This window comes from Hylaeus volcanicus, chromosome 6 (assembly GCF_026283585.1).
Source record: "Hylaeus volcanicus isolate JK05 chromosome 6, UHH_iyHylVolc1.0_haploid, whole genome shotgun sequence".
NCBI classification, from domain to species: domain Eukaryota; kingdom Metazoa; phylum Arthropoda; class Insecta; order Hymenoptera; family Colletidae; genus Hylaeus; species Hylaeus volcanicus.
In genome coordinates this window covers 25,947,218-25,966,082 of record NC_071981.1, presented here as the reverse complement: position 1 = coordinate 25,966,082, position 18,865 = coordinate 25,947,218, and the positions used below count along the sequence as shown (strand labels likewise).

Here is an 18,865-nt window from a genome sequence, read left to right as displayed (position 1 = left end):
TAAAAAAGTTACATTTTTTTAACGACTTTCTCTGATTTACTTTCTTTTAAATAATTTAATGCGATTTTAAGAACCCGCTCCACATTTTAGTTGGGTGAATTGTTCCCACGTGGCGCTACAAATTTGGTACATATACATACCAACTTTCGATACGTGATGACAATGGTGAGCTTGGAACCCCTGCCCACGACCACGACCACGACCACCACGGCTGAAATTAACGACGCCTTTTACTGATTAACCTGTTTCTGTATAGGTTAAGTTCGTTTACCATAAAGAAGTGAATTATGCATCCCTCGAGACAGTTGGAAATGTACGAAATGTTTCGAAAGTTTCTCAGGGATTTAAAATGGTGGAAGGCATCCGTAAATATACCCAGTGCTTGAAGATATCATCGCCACCGTCGTCGTTGTACGAGTGTCGACGAAATATTTTCACCGTCGATCGAATACTTTGATTCGGAGAAAAAATGTTGACTCGACACGGTATAATCACGGACTCTTCTCACGTTGAAGCAGTTCCAATAAACTTGGTTGCCACCGAGGATGGCAGAACGCTTCTGGCAGTGACAGGTAGAAAACATTTGTCGATGGAAATCACAAGTAACACCAACCTGTATTTTTTACAATACCTTGTATTTATACCTTCTATCCTCAGAACACAAGGATGGTATGCTGGAAATTGTTGCAACCCCAGTTACGCTCATCGGTCAAAGTAGCATAGCTACCTCCTTGATGGATGTGAAGAATTTTAATGGAAATTTGATCCTTCAGTCTGTAAGTTTTTCTTTTTCCACTGTATTTTATCTTTTAAAAAAAGATTTTTTCTGATATTATGTCTTTTCAGCCTGGATTTCATATTAGCTTGGAAGATATCGACGGATCGGAACTCCATCGATCTCAGCAAATTCTTGAAATCGATCCCGATGTTTCTAGACAAGAGAAATCTCGACCACACTTAGAGACGAAACATGAGTTATCTCGCACTTGTGAATCTGTTATCGATAATTCGATACTTAACCAAAAGACCTGTGAAATTCAAAAAGGACAGGCTTCCACAACCACGAAAAGAAATAGCCCTGGAAGGCCAAGGAAGAGCACGGCGATTTCCTCGAAAGTACGTCGTCTTTATTTATGTAAATTTTTGTAAGATTAAGTAATAAATATGGTTTTTCGATGTTAGGGCAAAGAGAGTTTGCAATGCGATATTTGTCAACAAGAATTTACTAAACAATCATTGTATAGAAGACACATGGAGAATCATGCGGAGGAGAAACCGCATCGATGTCCAAAATGTTCCGCGTCGTTCAACGTACCGGTAATTCGACAACGTTTTCGTCCATCCGCTAACTTTGATGGAAACAGTATTATCGCCGTTATTGAACGTTTCATACATTTACAGACAAATTTTACCCTTCACATGGCAACGCATAATACAGGCGAACCAAAATGTCCCGAATGCGGTAGAAAATTTGCGCGAATGGCCAGTTTAAAGTCTCACATGTTGTTGCACGAGAAAGAAGAAAATTTATTCTGTACGGAATGCGAAGACGCTTTCTCGACCAAAGTAAGTTTCAGCATTGAAATTGCATAGAGACAAGACTTTATTCGCTGATTTGTGTAAACATTGTAGACTCAATTAGACGCGCATTTCAAACTTCACGGGGAGAAATGGATAACCGAAGAGGCACGGAAGTGTAAGCTGTGTAATAAACAGTTTGGTCAGCCAGCTCTGTATAGGCTTCATATTCGCGAACATTACAGGGTAAGCTGTAACAGTTTGATGTTACGAACGCTTCTTTTGTTGCGAATTTCTCACTTACAAATTATTGCATTTCCTAGCTGCAGACAAAAATAGTAAAGCAGACAAAAAGAGGAGCGAAACACAAAACGATGTACAAATGCACGATATGTTTGAAATCCTTCCAGAAGCCAAGCCAATTGATGCGTCACATTAGGGTTCACACGGGTGAAAAACCTTTCAAGGTATATTCATCCTACATTGATAAACGCTAAGAATAAAATAGTTCGATCTGGAAAAAATAGCTAGCTTACGCTATCGATTCTTGTAAACCTATCTTATTCGTGTGACTTGGTTTGCATTCGTTCTCGCAGTGTACAGTGTGCGGTCGTGCATTTACGCAGAAGAATTCGCTGCAAATTCATACGTGGCAACATAACGGTATCCGACCTCATGCCTGCGAGCTTTGTAACGCCAAATTTAGTCAAAAAGGTAAATTGATGGCTCTTCTTTAACATAGAAAATATTCTTATTTTTGCATCGTGGTGATTTTCAACGGACGTGTATGCATGCTGGTTTGAGTTGGTTCGGAGAGAAGCGCGACACGCGTTACACGGACACTGTTATAAAATCGATCAGATAAATCGTCGAATCTTTTACTATTTCGTTATTTCGACATATTAGAAAAAACATTGTTTTGGCAAATCCGATAATTATATTTCTTCGACAACTATCATCGCTAAATACACAACAAAAAGCTAGTCAAGTTAGTCGGTCTTTAAAGAAACTTGTTTTTTAACGTTAACTGCATGTTGTTTTGATTTACCCGTAGGTAATTTGAATGCTCATATAATGAGAGTCCACAACGTGCCAGAGGGAGAGCCTATATACGGATGCAATTATTGTTCGTGCGTATTTAAAAAGCTTGGCAGTTTAAACGGTCACATGAAACGCATGCACACGGATGTGAACGAGGTAAATCGCGATTAAGATCGACTCGCGAATATTAGATTGAGGGATGTAGGACTTTCAGGAGAGCGCTAGCATCGATGACACCGACTGTGCCGATGCGATGGAGTCCGATATTCGGGCAACAGTGAACAGCGTTATGACTCAGCTGGCGTCTTTGGAATCGAACGGGAACCAAGTCCAAAAAGCAGCGAATTTAGACGCAAATATGTTGTCGGGAATCGCGACGAAAAAAGATATCCTGCAGCAGGCACTGAAAAACAGTGGCCTTCCTAGTAAAAACAAAACTCTATCCGAAGGTACGCCATACGCTCGAGACCACTGACAGATCATGACCAACTTACTTTCAATTAGTGCTGTCTCGTTTACGAAGCTTGTTTGTCAAAGGTACATTGGAAACGAAAAAGGTCGGGGCACGTACTAATTTTGTAACCTTGTTGGACAGAGGACCCGACGGTGGCACGAGGTAAACATTTTTACGAGTTTAAAGAAAATCCTTTATTTATTATTATACGACTACTTATTATCTATCCATTTGTTTGTCATAGGAAATACTTGACGATAAAGCAACGATGCGTAGGAAACGTGAGGTGGTACGCGTGTTCTTTTTGCCACAAGGAATTCAAAAAACCATCGGATTTGATACGTCACTTACGCGTACATACGCAAGAGAAACCTTTTAAGGTAAGGACGCAAATAAAAATAAAAGAAAACAATGACGCATCTATGGGAAAACTTTGCCCATTCGTAAAGTAATATGGTTAAATCTCTTTTTAGTGTGCGCATTGTTATCGTTCGTTCGCTTTGAAGTCGACTATGATAGCGCACGAACGTACGCACACGGGTACTAAAAGATACGCTTGCGTTTCTTGCGATAAAACATTTACCTGCCATGGTAGTTTAGTTGCCCATACCAGGTGGGTATTTCTTCCGTTGTACCTTTAAAACTGATCATCCAGTCGGTGGCAATACGTATGTACACCTGTCCTATTTTAGATTGCACGCGAAATTCAAGGATTGTTTCGGGAAAACAGTTGGCGACGATGAGATTGTCGGTGTTGTAGGTAGTTCTTCCAGTAAAAGGCCAAAAAACCATGCGAAGAACAAATTGAAAATATCTGCCGAGGCAGAGAGTCTGGTGACCCAAGTGGTCCTGGAAGAGCCGTTGGTAATCAGCGACACGGGTAACAAAATATGCGTGGCGCAGGTACCTTCTAAGGAGAAACGTGCTTTCGACGCGGCGACCGATCCAGCCAGACCGCACAAATGCTGGGTGTGTCAAGCAGCGTTTCGAAAAATCAGTCATCTGAAGCAGCATCATCGTAGACACACGGGAGAACGTCCTTACAAGTGCACCAAGTGCGACAGGTGCATTAGCAAACGATACAATTACTTTTTCTTAACATGTATTACTCTTATTTTTCTAATCTAAGCTTGCTAACAAACTACTCGTCGATTGTTTCAGGAGGTTCACGTCGAACAGCGTTCTGAAGTCACATTTGCATACGCACGAGGACTCGAGGCCCTACGGTTGTTCCATCTGTAACGCGAAATTTTCTACGCAGAGCAGCATGAAGAGGCATTTAGTCACTCACAGTAACAAAAGGCCATACATGTGTCCATATTGTCACAAGACGTTCAAGACTTACGTAAATTGCCGGAAGCATATGAAAATACATAAGCACGAGTTGGCGCAACGGGTACGTCTGCCGTAGAAAGAAAGGTTGTGTCGCCATCGACGATGAACCATCGTTTTTTTCCTTTTGATCTGTAGCAATTAGAACAACAAAAGATCGAAATCAGAGAACGGGACACAAATAAGTTAAACCAGAGAGAATCTTCGAAACAAGGAACAGCTTCCGGGTCGCCTAGTTGCTCGACGGATTTCTCTGTTAACGGTACCACTGCCGTCGCCATTGCTACAACCACTGCCACCATCGTCACGTCTCCCTCGTCCACATTTTCGGATAATCTCGCGCTTTCTCGACTCGGACCTGTTGAGATATCTTTTCAACCTCACATCGGGACAGACTTCTCGCAAGCTTTCCCCGACCAATTTCAATCTGTAACCGAGGAAAAGGATAGTATGAGGTCGCTTTTACCAACGAGCTGTGATAATTCAACGATTATCAACCGTACGTACCAAATTATACCGAGGAATCGATTGTGTCGAGGAACTTTTGTCTCGGATTTTATTGAAATTAATTTTCAGAAAACATGTCGGAAGTGCCGATAACGAATCTTGAAAATTCGCAGATGTTACACGCTGACGAAGCCGGTTCGGTCACGTTACCTGTTTATTCTGCGGAGCAAGCTCTCACGCCGGTATATATATACAAATGTGTATAGATATATACAGAATGTCTCAATTATAGTAACGATAAATGAGGCTACGAAATTCCTGTGAATGTCTTATTAAAAAAGAAAAATGTATTCGACTTACAGGAGAGCATACGAGAAATAGAAGAAACGTTGAACCAGCAACTGTTTAATATAGGAATGAATCTAAGCCTAGGCGGTAATCATTCGAAACATATGAGTGGTGCGAGCAGCGGCCTCGAACATTCAAAAGAACAACACCACCAGCAACCTGTCTTGAATGTTATCTATGAAAATAACAACAACAACAACGGTAACAACAACAACAACAACAACATAGAGCCGGCCGAGGACCATGTGTTCGCGTCGCAGCTAGATTCGTTCGAGATGGATCATATCGCGTTGCAAGTGAGATCGATACGCGATTCGGAAATATGCAGCGAAGGGAACTCGTTGATTCAACGCAGACTTAACCTTTCAGACGGATACTGAAATTGGATTGGACAGTATCAGCCTGAACGCGAGCAATTCGACGAGTATGGCGAGCATATTGCCCAGGACAGCAAAGGAAGAACACAGACTCTCTGTTTCCGTTACGTCGCCTGAGAACGTGAACAGAGACCAATCGGGTAGGTGTATGCAGGCGGTAGTGCTTATTTCTGAGCAGAGTCTTTCAGGCAAGGAACCAACGCCGAACGAATTGGGTGTGAACGAGACTGACAGAGGCAACGGCCAGGAACGATGCTCGATCGATCGAATACTCTTAACGTAAGTCTTGGCTGTTTCGTTACGCTCCTCTCTACTCTTGTTTTGTCACATTATTATGTAGGTAGAAAGCGGTTCCCTTCCATGAGCGAATGAATAGCAATTGTACGGATATGATTTGCGTAGAGAAGAGTATCGAGGAACGACGCACGATTCGAAGGTTCCGTTAAAAGTGCATCCCATGTCCGAAGTCACGGGAACCATCGATGCTAACGCGGGTCAAACGTCACCAGGGAAATCTCTGTTGCAGTGTCATATGTGTAGTCAGCAAGGATTCACGGCAACTAGGCTGAAGGTAATAATAATGGATAAGTAATTGGTAACGTACTTGGTAGCAAGTATAACGTTCCGAGTATATTTGCAGGAGCATTTGAAGATCCATCGCGGGACAAAGGAATATCAGTGCACGGAATGCTCGTCGAGATTTTGCACTAATGGTGGATTGAACCGACATTCCAAGATCCACGTTAATAAACAGTGAGTAGTTGTACTATTTTAAATAGCTAATCAACGCTAGAATCTATCGTTTTTTCCATAGACCATGGAAGTGCCAGTCTTGCGAGAAATATTTCAACAGTAAAACACAGCTTCGATCGCACAGTAGAATTCACGAGACCTCGAGGTGGAACACGATATCAGAATTGAATACCGGTACTCCAGAGAATCCAGTTCCATCGGAGATGAGGGCGATCGTAGACGTTGATTCGCCGTTAAACGATATCGTGATAGATCCTGATTCCACCGTCTCCGAAAGGGTCCTGCTGGATACGGTAGCAGAGAAGGAAGTGATGGATCGCGTGAAAGTAAGTCGAATTATTTACAACGGGTTCCTTTTATGGCTGCGAAAACTATCGAGCGTTAATGTTTCAGAATGCTTTGGCGGAGAAAAAAGTACGAAAGGAGTATACGAATAAGTGCAAGTACTGCCCGAAAACATTTCGCAAACCGAGTGATCTCATAAGGCACGTGCGCACGCATACGGGTGAACGACCATACAAGTGTGATTTTTGCAACAAAAGTTTCGCCGTAAAGTGTACTTTAGATTCGCACACGAAAGTTCACACGGGCAAGAAAACCTTTCGTTGTCACGTTTGCAGCAGTCTGTTCGCTACGAAGGGTAGCCTGAAAGTTCACATGCGATTGCATACAGGTGAATATAAGTTAAGAATTTGGGTAACAATTACTTTCTGCATTCCAAGTGGAACCCAACTCAACCAGTCTCGTGCGTTTTTCTTTAGGTTCGAAACCGTTCAAATGTCCTGTCTGCGATTCGAGATTCCGGACTTCGGGTCACAGAAAGGTGCATTTGTTGAAGCACGCGCGGGAACACAAAGGCAGCCCTAAGAGGAAACAGAGGCACATGAAAGTCGCGGCTATAGCGGAAGTCGTGGCTGACATCGCCAAGTGTGGCGACGCAAGCGAAGAAAAGATGAATACCTTCGAAAACGAGCAACAGCTTCACCACGAACAACTCGCGCAAACAACTACAACCGACTATTCTCACTTGGAGACGATAAACGTTGACGCAACGGCTGGCTGCTTGGCCGATCAAATTACCTTCGACACCGATGGTGCTGCTATGACGAATGGTAACCCGGTATTATCCTTGACCGAAGGCAATCAGCTAGTCGCCAACTTGAATTTCCTTCTGACAAATGGTCTCGTTACCATTCAAACCGAGGAATCCTTGCTACCCCAATCATCGTCAACCGATATACCCCATAATCGTTCCTCTATAGTTACCGATTCCACGTGCGTATCGACGCTGAACATCACAGCTGATACTGGCAACGACGAGACTAAGGAAGCGATTCATATAGGGCAAATGTTGAAAGCGCAACTCTCGTCGCCGTATCATTTGCAATCGAATAATTGCTTGTTAAGCGTAGCAGCCACGACGTCTATGGAAACGTTCTCGAAGGCTCCGACTGTTGTCAGGCCTCCATCGAAACCAGCCAAAGGAACTTCGTCCAAGAAAGAGTGCGACGTTTGCGGGAAAACGTTCACGAAACCTTATCAAGTCGAAAGACACAAACGAATTCACACAGGCGAACGACCGTACAAGTGCGAGCTGTGCGCCAAATCGTTTGCCCAGAAGTCAACCTTACAGATGCACGAAAAACATCACACGGGGGATCGTCCTTATCCATGCCCGCACTGCGAATATTCTTTCACGCAGAAGGGTAATCTCCGAACACACGTGAAGCGCGTTCATCAGTTGGATGTGACCGTCGACACGAAGAAATTGAAGCGCACGCGACAAACCTTGGGTCTCCCCAAAACCCTTCAAGGCAACTTCGCCGATGGAAAAAGTCTCAATTTGGACGACATATCGTTCGTTGAGTTCCTCAAGTAATAACATCCAATGGAAGGGTATTATTCGTTTTTTATTTCGAACCAAATATTTTCTTCAAAAAACATGAGGAACATAATATCGATTGAACGATAAAGACAATAATATATGTATATTCAACGTTTTTCTTATACACAACAAGCCACAAGTCGTTAGTTTGCGCATCCGCGAGTAATAGACTCGTCGTGTTCGATGTACAGAGTGCATTCGATTGCTAGTGTTTGTATAAAAATAAAAGGAAATTTCTATCGTGTAATGTACGTTGTAAATTGACAGGGTTGCTCGATCATCAAGCCATTAATGTTTTCGTTACATAAGTACGGTAAGTATATTTTAATTCAGTCCAAAGTAATCAACACGAGGGAGTTAGTTGCATCGAGTGCAAATAAATTATAAATGACTAACAAAGTCCTACTATTTCTGCTTTTTATTTACGTGCACTTAATGCTACCGATCCCTTCATATTAATGTTTGAAATTGCATTTAGTTTCGGTAGTGGGACAACCATTCGGATGATTTTCATGAAACCAACAGGGCTTAACTTTTGTCCGTGGAAGAAAGTCCTTTTTCCTCGACTTCTCGACGATTCCTTCTCCTCCGGGAATTCGAAACTCGACTTTCCCTTGCGCAACTCGAAACACGTGCCTGTGATTTTTGAGCAAAGTTTGAAGACCGCCGCACTCTTTCCTCAAGCGTATCATAATTTCTCTTGGAATGGATTCCGCGATTTGCCGTAGCTCCAGGCATCGACCAGCGTTCCACGTTCTCCTAGGTGTTTCCTCGACCGATATGGCACGACCTTCTTCAAGTAATTGATTCGCTACCATGTTAACGATATCCGCGATCAAAGTTTTATCCAGCTGCGTGCAATTTCGTACTTTCTCCACGGTGGCCCTCGGTTTAAAATCGCAAGTCCATCCGTCGGTTTCACGTGTTTCGTTCGTCTCGTTCTTTTGTCGAACAAAAGTTGTCTTGGCGCTTATCATTTCTTGAATACGATTCTCTCTTGTCTCTACGTCCTCCGGTATCCTCCTCCATCCGATCAAACAGATTCGCTTGGTAGAAGGAATTCTTAATTTGTCTGTGTGCGTTACAAATCCACATTCCTCGCATACGCTTCGCACGTAATCGATGTACTCCGAGTATTGACTCTTCGATGCAGAGTGTCTTTGGTACTTGGTGCCGTCGAGTTCGTACGGACAACAAGGTAGCAAGAAGAAACGACAGTCAGCGGAGCTGCGTGCGGCGATCACTGGAATCCACGGTGTCAATTCATCCGAATGGTTTCCTATGATCCAATCGACTCCTGGGTACACGGTCGTTGAGGATGGAATGATCGTGCTGACCTAGGCGAAATAATTCAATGTATTTTTGATTCGATGCGCCACTTGGCTCCTAGTCGAGCTCGTTGCTAAGGTTTACTAAGGTTGCTTAGATAAATTTGCCAAGTTCAACTAGTAAATTTGTACGTACTTCGAGTGGAATTTCGGGTGGATACAAGTCCCAAATTTTCCTCCTTCGCAAGTCGATTCCCAACCCGCGGTGACCTTCGTTGCACAGGATATACACGAGTAAACCATTGCCGCATCCTAAATCTAAAAACGATTGTAAATTCTTGGTTCCTTTCTCCGATCTCTCTTTCCCCCACAACAATAATAGGTAAGCAGCAATCGCGATGTCTTCGTAAACGAATTTCATGGGATCCGTATTTTCGGGCCAATTCTTGATCAATTTCGCGCTATACTTTTCTTTCAAGTCGCAGTACAGCGTCGCGTACTTTTCGGTTGACACTAGGCTCAACGAAGGCAGACGCACCGAATTTGACTTCGTTTCGCTTTTCATCCATTTCAACATACACGGGAACAGCTTCTTCTCTAACCATTCCATACTTGGATCGTGTTCGGCGTTCTTCGATTGATACACACTTACAGATGTACAACCATCTTTTTCTTGGTGTATCATGTATCCTTTTCTGGGACCGAGAGACCGTTTCTCCGCGAAAAAGGTTTTGTGAATGTTTATCACGCGATTCTCTTGCTTCTCCAACAGTGAAAATTCAATGCCAGGAGAGAATAAATGTGGTATACGCGGCAATTGCTTTGTTACGTATAAAACAGTTTTGTTACCTTGTGTAACAGATGCTCCTTCAGAAATATGTAACATGTCTAATAACATTTTTTTGCCGATATCATCTACATTGTGGTTTGCAGTTAGGAACGAGCAGTCCAAGGCATTGATACGTTGGAAAATTTCGAAAATATCATAGCCGATTTCTATATTCAATATTTCCACGCACGCTAATAGCCTCCGGTTAACAACCTGCGGATTACGACACCAAATGTCGATGGCTTTCCAGAACTGCGACGAACTGGCGCCAGTTTCTCCATGTATTAACGTCTTAAACTCCATCTTTCGAACGACACGGTTCAAATTTTTTAAATGAAATACAAATATGTAAAACACATCTACGTACAGTTGAAGGAGTTCTTTCTTGCTCTTATTTCTCTTTGTTAATTTTTTTACCTTTGGTATACTAAAAATCAAGTAAAAAAGATTAATTATCGCAATGTACAAGAAACATATATTCAGAGCATGGAGTAATAACGTTAGAAGTATAAGATACTTTATTGATAATCCAATCTGCATCCTTTACTGCTTTTTCCATGATTTCTCGAACACGTTCCTCATCTGATTCGATTACATGCTGTTTGTAACTCTGCGAACGAAAGGTAGCGGTAGTTTATTAAGCGACGATTAGAGAGGTTTTGGACTGAACATACAAAATGTATTGCAATATAGTGGAACTATTTAACGAATCACCTTGAATAACTTGTCCTCTAAAAACGATAGAAATGGAAAAATTTAAGCGAAGCATCAAATTTTTGGAGACAAGGTGGCAAAGTGTTACAGATAATACAGATAATAATGGTGATTATATCGTTAATTATAAGATAAAAGTCATTTTGACAAGCATTCGAGAAAATACATATATAGAATATGTGTTATGTAGAACATATGACCCTGAAGAGGTTATGTTACTTATTTCTGAATAGATGCGACCACGTGTTTAATTCATACCTGAATCATGTTCCACTCTTTTAGGATCTCTGTGGAATTTACCTGCTTAATCGAATGTTTGTAAAACTGTTGTGCCTCCTTCGGTAACCTCTCACATTCGCGTAAAAGAAATTTATAAAGCAGTCTCGGTGAATTCAGAGCAATTTCCCGCAGCTTTGCGCTAGCCATCTCGATAGAAACTTGGAACTAAGAAATAATTTAAAAAGCATTTATCGTTTATGTAATTCCAACTTTGTAAAGACAATCGAGTGCAATCTGCAAGTTCGAAAAAAGAATCTTAACCTTAAGAATCTTAAGTTTGTTCGTGGTCCTTGATCTTTTTTCGTTCTTTTCTATTTTTATTAATATTGGTTTCAGTTTTGTTACGAATGTTAAGACAAAATACGAGTTTGCTTCCAGAACGTAAACATAATAGATGGTTAGTCGAATCGATGGATAAAAAAAATATCGTCGACGAGCAGGTGTAATGAAGTTACAGTAATTATGAGAGTTTCTGCAAGAATACGCTTTTTGATCTACGAGAACGTTTGTAACCATTCAAACCATTCGTAACTGGTCGCAACCCAATAAATAGTTATATTTTTATCCCTCTTCGATAACCTTGAATACATATAGGCATAGCCGTTGGTTTGGGGGCGTTCAGGTTTAGCGGCGCTGCATGGCAATGGCATTCTTTAGCGACATTGTTGGATCTTGGACCATTGTTAATGTTAAGGTTAAAGCGTTATGATACACTTATGTCGACGTGTGGCGAATATTTTATCGAAATACCATGGACGAATTACCGTGGACGCAATGTTGGTACGACACAAAAACAGTGGGAAACACCCGACTGCTGGTATAATCGGTAATGTTGACATAAACACCTGTTCATTTTTTCTATTTATAATCATTCAACAGAAATTCCTTGTTATTTGACCTCTTAATTATTTCATACAATATACATTGCAAATTCATTATTCATTGGTCTTTAAGACATTCTTTCAAAAGTCATTATCCTAAAAATCAATAAATACTGAATTTACACATTTGCGTTATTCCCTCTGTTTGACATTATATGGTTTTATATCTTTCAGTCATAGGGGATGAAATTCTGAAAGCTCAAGTGAAAGATACTAATTCTTTTTACGCATGCAGTTTGTTGTACAAGCACGGAGTCAAGGTTCAGAAAGTTAGTTCCTCCTTGTACTTAACTACTTTTGTTGTACATCCACTTATAATAAATTTTACATTTACAGATTTCAGTTGTACGAGACAATACCGAAGATATCGCAGAGGAAATAAAACATTTCTCTGAAAAATACAACTATGTTTTCACAACTGGTGGTATAGGACCAACTCACGACGACGTTACGTACGAAGGTAATTAACAAAATATATATATACAAATGAATATATACGATAGTATAGTTTCTTGACACAATTGTAATTTACAGCTGTGGCATTGGCTTTCCATGACACGTTACACTATCATTCCACACTGGTGGAGATTGTGAAGAATCGCTTTGGTTGTAAAAATTTTCCATCCCCTAGTTACAAAATGGCATATGTAAGTGGTGGTATTTATGTAATTATTTAACAGTCGAAACAAACGTGCCATCTTTTTCCAGGTGCCGACTAAATCCGAGCTTAAGTTTGGAATAAACGAAGCCACAGGACAACCCTTTCCTTATCCCTGCATAGTAATGCGGAACGTTTTCGTTTTCCCTGGATCACCCAAATTTTTTGAATCTAGTTTTCAAGCTTTATGCAAAGTACGACTAACAACAATTTTCAGATTTCTAAACGAAGATAGGCAGGGCTTTATTCGAATAATAAAAGTTTTATCTTTCTAGGAGTTTTTCGCTTTCTACAGACGCTTCGCTACAGCTGAAGTTTACGTAAACGCGAACGAAGAATCGTTCGCGAATGTTTTAACCGCGGTTGTACAGGAGTGTCCAAATGTTTCCTTTGGATCGTACCCGGAACATAGCAGGTAATGAATTCGATGAAAATGAAGTCGATTACTTTTGTGTTGGCAAAATTTGTTGTTTCAATAATTTCAGAACGACTCGAATTGTTTCTTACAGGTATTACAAAGCTCGCGTTACCATAGAAAGCGAGAACGAGGAGGACACCGAAACAGCAAGAAGAATGTTTTGCGAACGTATTTCTACCGATGCACTGGTGGAATACGATCGCACGCCCCACGTCGATTGTCTCGCAAAGTACGAGAAGTTGCTTCGACAGCCTCAACGTCGATCGATTCACGAGAGTTCCTTCGAGAAATTTGTGTAATGCCTCTTCAACTGGAAAAAAAGTATCGATTACTTTTATAGCTACAGTTGTTCGCGAATGTATTCCAACGCTTGCATTTAAAGTAGTTAACAAATGAAACGCACACTTTAGATCCGAAAATGTCGTTACAGTACTATTTTAAAAACTCGAGTCTAAAGTTTAAATTTTATGCGTTAACAATTTTAGATGCACTCGAATATTTTCGCGAACAATTGTACGTTCCAAGTGCCATCGAAATTTCTTCTCTTCTGTTCTCTGTTTGTCCTTTCAGAAATTATTATCAGAAACCTGAAGAAGTATGGATATATTTGGACGGCAGCGACGAATCGATCGTCATGGTGCATCTTGCACGTGTCGCCAATTGTAAACTGCGACAGAGTTCTAAGTCGAAATTGCATGCATTCTACTTTAATTTTGATCATTTAGAATCTGGTATGATTGAATTTCTTCGAGAAATTAGTGATCGGTAGGTACAACAGCCAGTTAACTGCCTTAGAAGTGAACAAAATTTCGTTTAGATAAAATCGCGATTTGTTCTTACCGTTACTCGAAATTTTTATCTGGACAACTATTTTGTTCATATCTGTTTTACATACTAGACGAGTACCAACTCCTTGCAATTGATTTGGTAGGTACAATGTCGAATTATATAGTCTGCGAAGCAATGAAAGTGACATTTGTCGATTGATTGCATCGCGACCGGAATTGCAAATATTGCTGCTTGGAAAACGTTCGAATAGCAATGAAAAAGAGATTTACGAGAATCTTACACGATTCAGTGACAACAAATCTCCCGTGCAAATACATTTCCCTCTTATCGACTGGTCGGACGAAGATGTTTCAAGTTTCGTAGTCTCTCTCTCTTTACCTTATTATACGACAGGTGAAACTCAATTGGCGCGGTAAGGAAGAAAAATTATCCCTCCCTCTGTGTACTTGTAGGCGCACGCGCTCCTTCTGTGTGTTTGTTTTTTGTGTGTGTGTGTGTGTGTGTGTGTGTGGTAGCGCATGCTCGAACGTTGTTCCCCACCCTCTTGTACACACACGAGCGCATCTGTTTTTGTAGGTAGGAAATGGATAACAAACGAGAAAATCGGATAAGGATTTGCAATGTCAATGAAACTGGAATCAGAAGTGATCATGCTCAATTCAAATCGAATTTCGTAATTCGTCGATAACTATCCATCGCAGTAAATAAACATGCAGACGATGAAAGGGAAAATAAAGACCGCTTCATAGTTGGAAAATTTTTATATATTCATGGCTCCCATTTGTATCAAGGATTTTTAGCTGTCTTCAAATTTATAGATTTATCCGCGATAAAAACGTGGAGGATTTTACGAGTCGAGAGATATAGCGAAAAAGATCTGTTGTACAATGTATCGAAATGCAATTTATTATTTGTCTCGTGTAACGAATAAGTAATGTACAAAATGGTATAAACGAACATAATTTAACCTTATATTCGTATAAATTATCAGACCCTATGATTTGGGTCCTTTTAATATTTTATACGTACTGTACAAGTGAAAAATAACTGGTTAACAATTCGGTACAGATAGTCGACTGATCCAAAGAATTAGCTGTAAAAATAATTAAAACTCGACCGATAGATCTGTTATTCCGGATATGTACCTTGATACACATATTTCATACTTTATACGAAGTGTCTGAACGCGAGCAGCGATGCAATTCAAGTAAAACGAACGCGAAGTCCTTGAAACTAGTGTATCATACTTATTAAACTGGGAAACTCTTCCGGTGTAAAGTCCTACTAACTGATAAGAGTTGCGTGTGGAAAATTCCAGAAATATGACACGATGAGTGGTGTGTATGCCACGTGTTGCACCGTTACATGTAATCCGGTAATCGAGACTTTTTCTTCGTAACCTTAAGCTGGAAGTGTTTGGGAAAATGTAGCCAAAGCTGAATATAATTTAGCTCGCAGAGGTTATAGAGATTTTTGTCCGCGCACATGGTTACGTTAAATTCGTTAGAGAGAGTTCGAAGAGTGAGGTTAAAACGTATGTCAGGTATCCGAGAATCGTGGGTGGGTGGTTCGTTGTGCTCGAAGGAAGAGTATCCGAGCTCGTATTACACATTTTTCAGTCGGCCCGGTCGGGGAAGAAAGAAGTAAAGAGGGTTGCTCGTCGGAGAGGGAGTAGAGTCGAGTCATGGAGGAGAACCGTTGTCGGCCCCTTCCATCCTTTTGAAATTTCATTTCGAGTTAAAGTATTTCTAGCTTTTTTCCTTTGAAAGTTTAAAATGAGAGTGGGTGGTAGTTGGCCGGTGGGCGGCCTACGGGGGTGAGGATGGAAGGTGCAGGGGCAGGGGCAGGGGCAGGAGGGCCAAGAAGGGGGCGAGTTGGTCGGTGGAACGGCGGAGGTATATAGTAGAGAGGGCGATAAGGAGGGGAATGAATCGCTACTACCAGAGAACCCGAGCAACGCCCATGGTTCTCTGCAGTTCACGGGCCGCATACCGTGCGCCACTCGACACTTCCAGAGTCTCAAAAGTTTCCGAACACAGACTATTTTTCATATTTTCGATTATCTCCGGCCAAGGTAGACCAGATGCATCAAGGAATCATACATTTTCTATGCCTCCGCGGGTTACTTTGCTTTTACCTTTGTTCGTTTGCCCGTTATCTGTAATTCTCAACGATTCCCCCTCTGATCAACGTGTTTGCAGTCGGAAACTTTCCGCTCTTATTCCACGCTGGTTACTCCCGTTTTTATGATTTCGATCGTAACATTGAAAATATGGAGAAATCCTTCCATGCTCGTCGCTAGGGAGCATCTACTCGTTCCAAGCCAACGTTTTTACGCGAAACATATTTTCTCGAAAATTGTCTCGATTGGTCCAGAGATATGCGATAGGTACATGAGAATTATATTTTATATTGCGCGAGAGTAATCAATGAGCAAACTATGCGTAACGCAACAGTTTCAAACAGTTGACAAATAGCTGTAGCTGCGATTGGTCGAATCGTAGAGACAAGTAAAGGAGACCGACTGCACTGGATCTGGAAGCAAGGAAGCAACACACGAGCGCCGGCGAAACGGAGAAAGGAATCGCGGGGATGGAGAAAGTTGGCCGAGCGAAGAAGGGAAGGTAAGGGAGAAGGAGGGGGAGTCTCATATTTCACTGGAGTATTTCATTTGAGTTTGAAATTGATTGCGTAGTAGTGGGGTGGAAAGAAGTCGATGGATACGAGGTTGGGAAAATATAGAAACTGGGCTGGTAACTGGTAGAGTGACTAACCGATTGCGAGAGGTCCGTGAATTGATTAAGAGTAGATCGGTTCGTGATTTCTTCGTATTTTTTTCTAGACCCGCGAGAAGAAAGCAACAATTTCCATAAATTGTTAGTTCCATACCTCAATTATCTTGAAAATGTCGTTTGGTTGTACTACAAAACCTAGTTTGTCTTATTTCCCGTTTCGTTTGGTCGCAAAGAAGGGAATAAGTAGGCAGAATATCGGTAGAATAGTTAGTTGAGCGAGGATCGTTGAAGCTTATTCGGCTTTGAAAACAATGAATTACGGCGACACCTTAATCCAGTAAAGCGGCAGCGTTAAAGAGACCTGTACAACTATAGCAATATATTCGATAGCAGTTTCATTTATCGACCGATATTCGTGTTCGAAGAATGAGAACTACTCTTAGAGTTGTGGGAATTTATTAATTGAGATAAAAAAAAAGCTCAATGCGAAAAGGTTTGTTTCTTATCGCAATCGTGAGGTTCCTCGGGGGCTGTGACTGTGTTTGGCCGCAGTTTTACTATGGGTTTAGCGATTCCAAGGTACCCGAGCCTCTTGTAGGCCCATCGGGCCTTACCATAATTACAAAACAACCCAAGCAAGTAAGTAGTCGCAAGCAAAAAGATTATATAGAATAATAATAATATTATCTATATAATCTCTTTGATCGTAAGGTTTCTACAGAAATGTCGGGAGGAGCATAGATGGCGCCACTCTAGTCGATCAGGTCGCATTTTTATGAGTTGCGACTAATTACAGTAGTGTCACCTATGATTTACTACACAACATCGATAACACACAGGGTGTTCATCTCGAATTCAATGATGGACACGGTGTATATGTATACTGTATAGCGTATACCAAGTCGCTGCGATGAAAGGATTATTGTTGAATGTTTCGCGTTTATTCCGTTTTTGTTTCTCGATCTTTCGTCGCCCCGCGCTGTCAGTTTCGCTCAGACTTTACGTCCCGTACGACGACGGAAATTAAGCGTTTTCGAGTGGTCAAGGAGAGGAAGAGGGAATTTGTGGCGTTTAGAGATCGAGAATGAGAAAAAGGAAAATGGGCAGAGCGGGAACCGGAAAGAGGTAAGGTGTAATATATCGAGTCAGGCGTTGCGTAATCGTCGATGAAGTTGGTGGCGAGATGGAAGAAACGATGGTGTGACGGTAACGGTAACTGTAACGATAACGGTAACGATAGTGGCAGGGCCGATCCGACCAGGCCTTGGCACCCCTGTGACGATATTGTTGCATTAATTATTTGGTCGTCCCATGAGCAATGTCGTTTTGTCGTAACTTACGTCTTTTGCTCTTTAATTGTGAAGCTTTTTTACATTTAGTTTATAAATTATATTCATTATACTTGTTATAAATATGACATTATCATACTTGAAATGAATATAACTTGTAAACTAAACTAAAAATGATGGAGAATCATGGTTTGCGAGATTATTTTTCAAATAAATTGTATGAAATAAAGATGATGGCCTAATCGCGTCACGGAAATGGTAATAATCGTACTTTAATTGTATTTCTAAATTTTGCATAATTTCTTTATTTTGTGTGAAAGGAGGTAGTAGGTGTGCATCGTTCGCGTCGACGTAAAGCCGATCCTGGGTAGCGGTAGTGACGGTGGCGGTGGCGGCGGCGGCGGCGGCGGTGGCCCAGGCCGTCGCGACGGCGTGGTCGATGGCGATGGTCGCGTGCTGGTCGCGTGCCGGAGGCGGAGCCAAGCTTCGACTCTCTCGCGTGCCACCTCCACCCTAAAGTTCGCGGTCCCTGTTGCACCCTCTAACACCCTCCCGGCCCAGTACGGCAGGGAGCTCTTCTACTCGACGCGCGACGCCCCTCGGTACTCTTTGGTTCCTCGCGTGTCTCCCCTTCTCTCCACCGGTACCCGAATCTACAGTCGCTTTCTCGTCGGTTATTGATTCCCTCGGGTAGCTGGTCCCGAAAAGGGTGCTAAAATAGGATGAGGACTATCGAAAGAACGAAATCGGGAAAAATGTACGTAAAAGAGACTACGCGATAAATGCCTGGTTCCGAACGTTCACGCATCTTACGAGGCGCATCCTGTATTTACCCCAATACTTTTTTTCT

At 41.7% G+C, this 18,865-nt stretch overlaps 3 protein-coding genes across 5 annotated transcripts; 2 read left to right on the top strand and 1 right to left on the bottom strand.

The window, feature by feature from the left end:
* The first annotated feature begins 170 nt into the window (after positions 1-170).
* Positions 171-8,432, top strand: LOC128878145 (zinc finger protein 236-like). 2 transcript variants are annotated; one of them, XM_054126084.1, is made up of 24 exons: positions 171-572; positions 658-776; positions 847-1,116; positions 1,183-1,317; positions 1,402-1,566; positions 1,633-1,764; positions 1,842-1,985; positions 2,115-2,232; positions 2,573-2,715; positions 2,774-3,008; positions 3,097-3,175; positions 3,258-3,393; positions 3,487-3,626; positions 3,706-4,077; positions 4,175-4,409; positions 4,484-4,844; positions 4,922-5,034; positions 5,155-5,436; positions 5,510-5,796; positions 5,920-6,088; positions 6,158-6,270; positions 6,332-6,596; positions 6,664-6,943; positions 7,032-8,432. In XM_054126084.1, the coding sequence occupies exons 1-24, from the start codon at positions 470-472 to the stop codon at positions 8,147-8,149; spliced, it is 5,514 nt and encodes a 1,837-aa protein (XP_053982059.1). In that variant the 5' UTR covers positions 171-469; the 3' UTR covers positions 8,150-8,432. The 2 variants fall into 2 exon arrangements, with proteins under 2 accessions (XP_053982059.1, XP_053982057.1); XM_054126082.1 differs by having other exon boundaries at positions 2,765-3,008.
* On the bottom strand, positions 8,228-11,773 carry LOC128878146 (probable tRNA (uracil-O(2)-)-methyltransferase). Of its 2 annotated transcripts, none has more exons than XM_054126086.1 (5): positions 11,507-11,773; positions 11,225-11,410; positions 10,770-10,862; positions 9,620-10,679; positions 8,228-9,492 (listed from the first exon to the last, which is right to left on the bottom strand). In XM_054126086.1, exons 3-5 carry the CDS (start codon positions 10,790-10,792, stop codon positions 8,611-8,613), a joined length of 1,965 nt encoding a protein of 654 aa, XP_053982061.1. In that variant the 5' UTR covers positions 10,793-10,862; positions 11,225-11,410; positions 11,507-11,773; the 3' UTR covers positions 8,228-8,610. The 2 variants fall into 2 exon arrangements, with proteins under 2 accessions (XP_053982061.1, XP_053982060.1); XM_054126085.1 differs by having other exon boundaries at positions 11,267-11,410; positions 11,507-11,772.
* A 41-nt stretch (positions 11,774-11,814) lies between these two features.
* Positions 11,815-14,963, top strand: LOC128878147 (FAD synthase-like). The gene is made up of 10 exons (XM_054126087.1): positions 11,815-12,071; positions 12,301-12,395; positions 12,463-12,586; positions 12,661-12,773; positions 12,835-12,978; positions 13,060-13,199; positions 13,294-13,497; positions 13,773-13,967; positions 14,134-14,403; positions 14,568-14,963. Exons 1-10 carry the CDS (start codon positions 11,951-11,953, stop codon positions 14,569-14,571), a joined length of 1,410 nt encoding a protein of 469 aa, XP_053982062.1. The 5' UTR covers positions 11,815-11,950; the 3' UTR covers positions 14,572-14,963.
* The last annotated feature ends 3,902 nt before the right edge of the window (positions 14,964-18,865 follow it).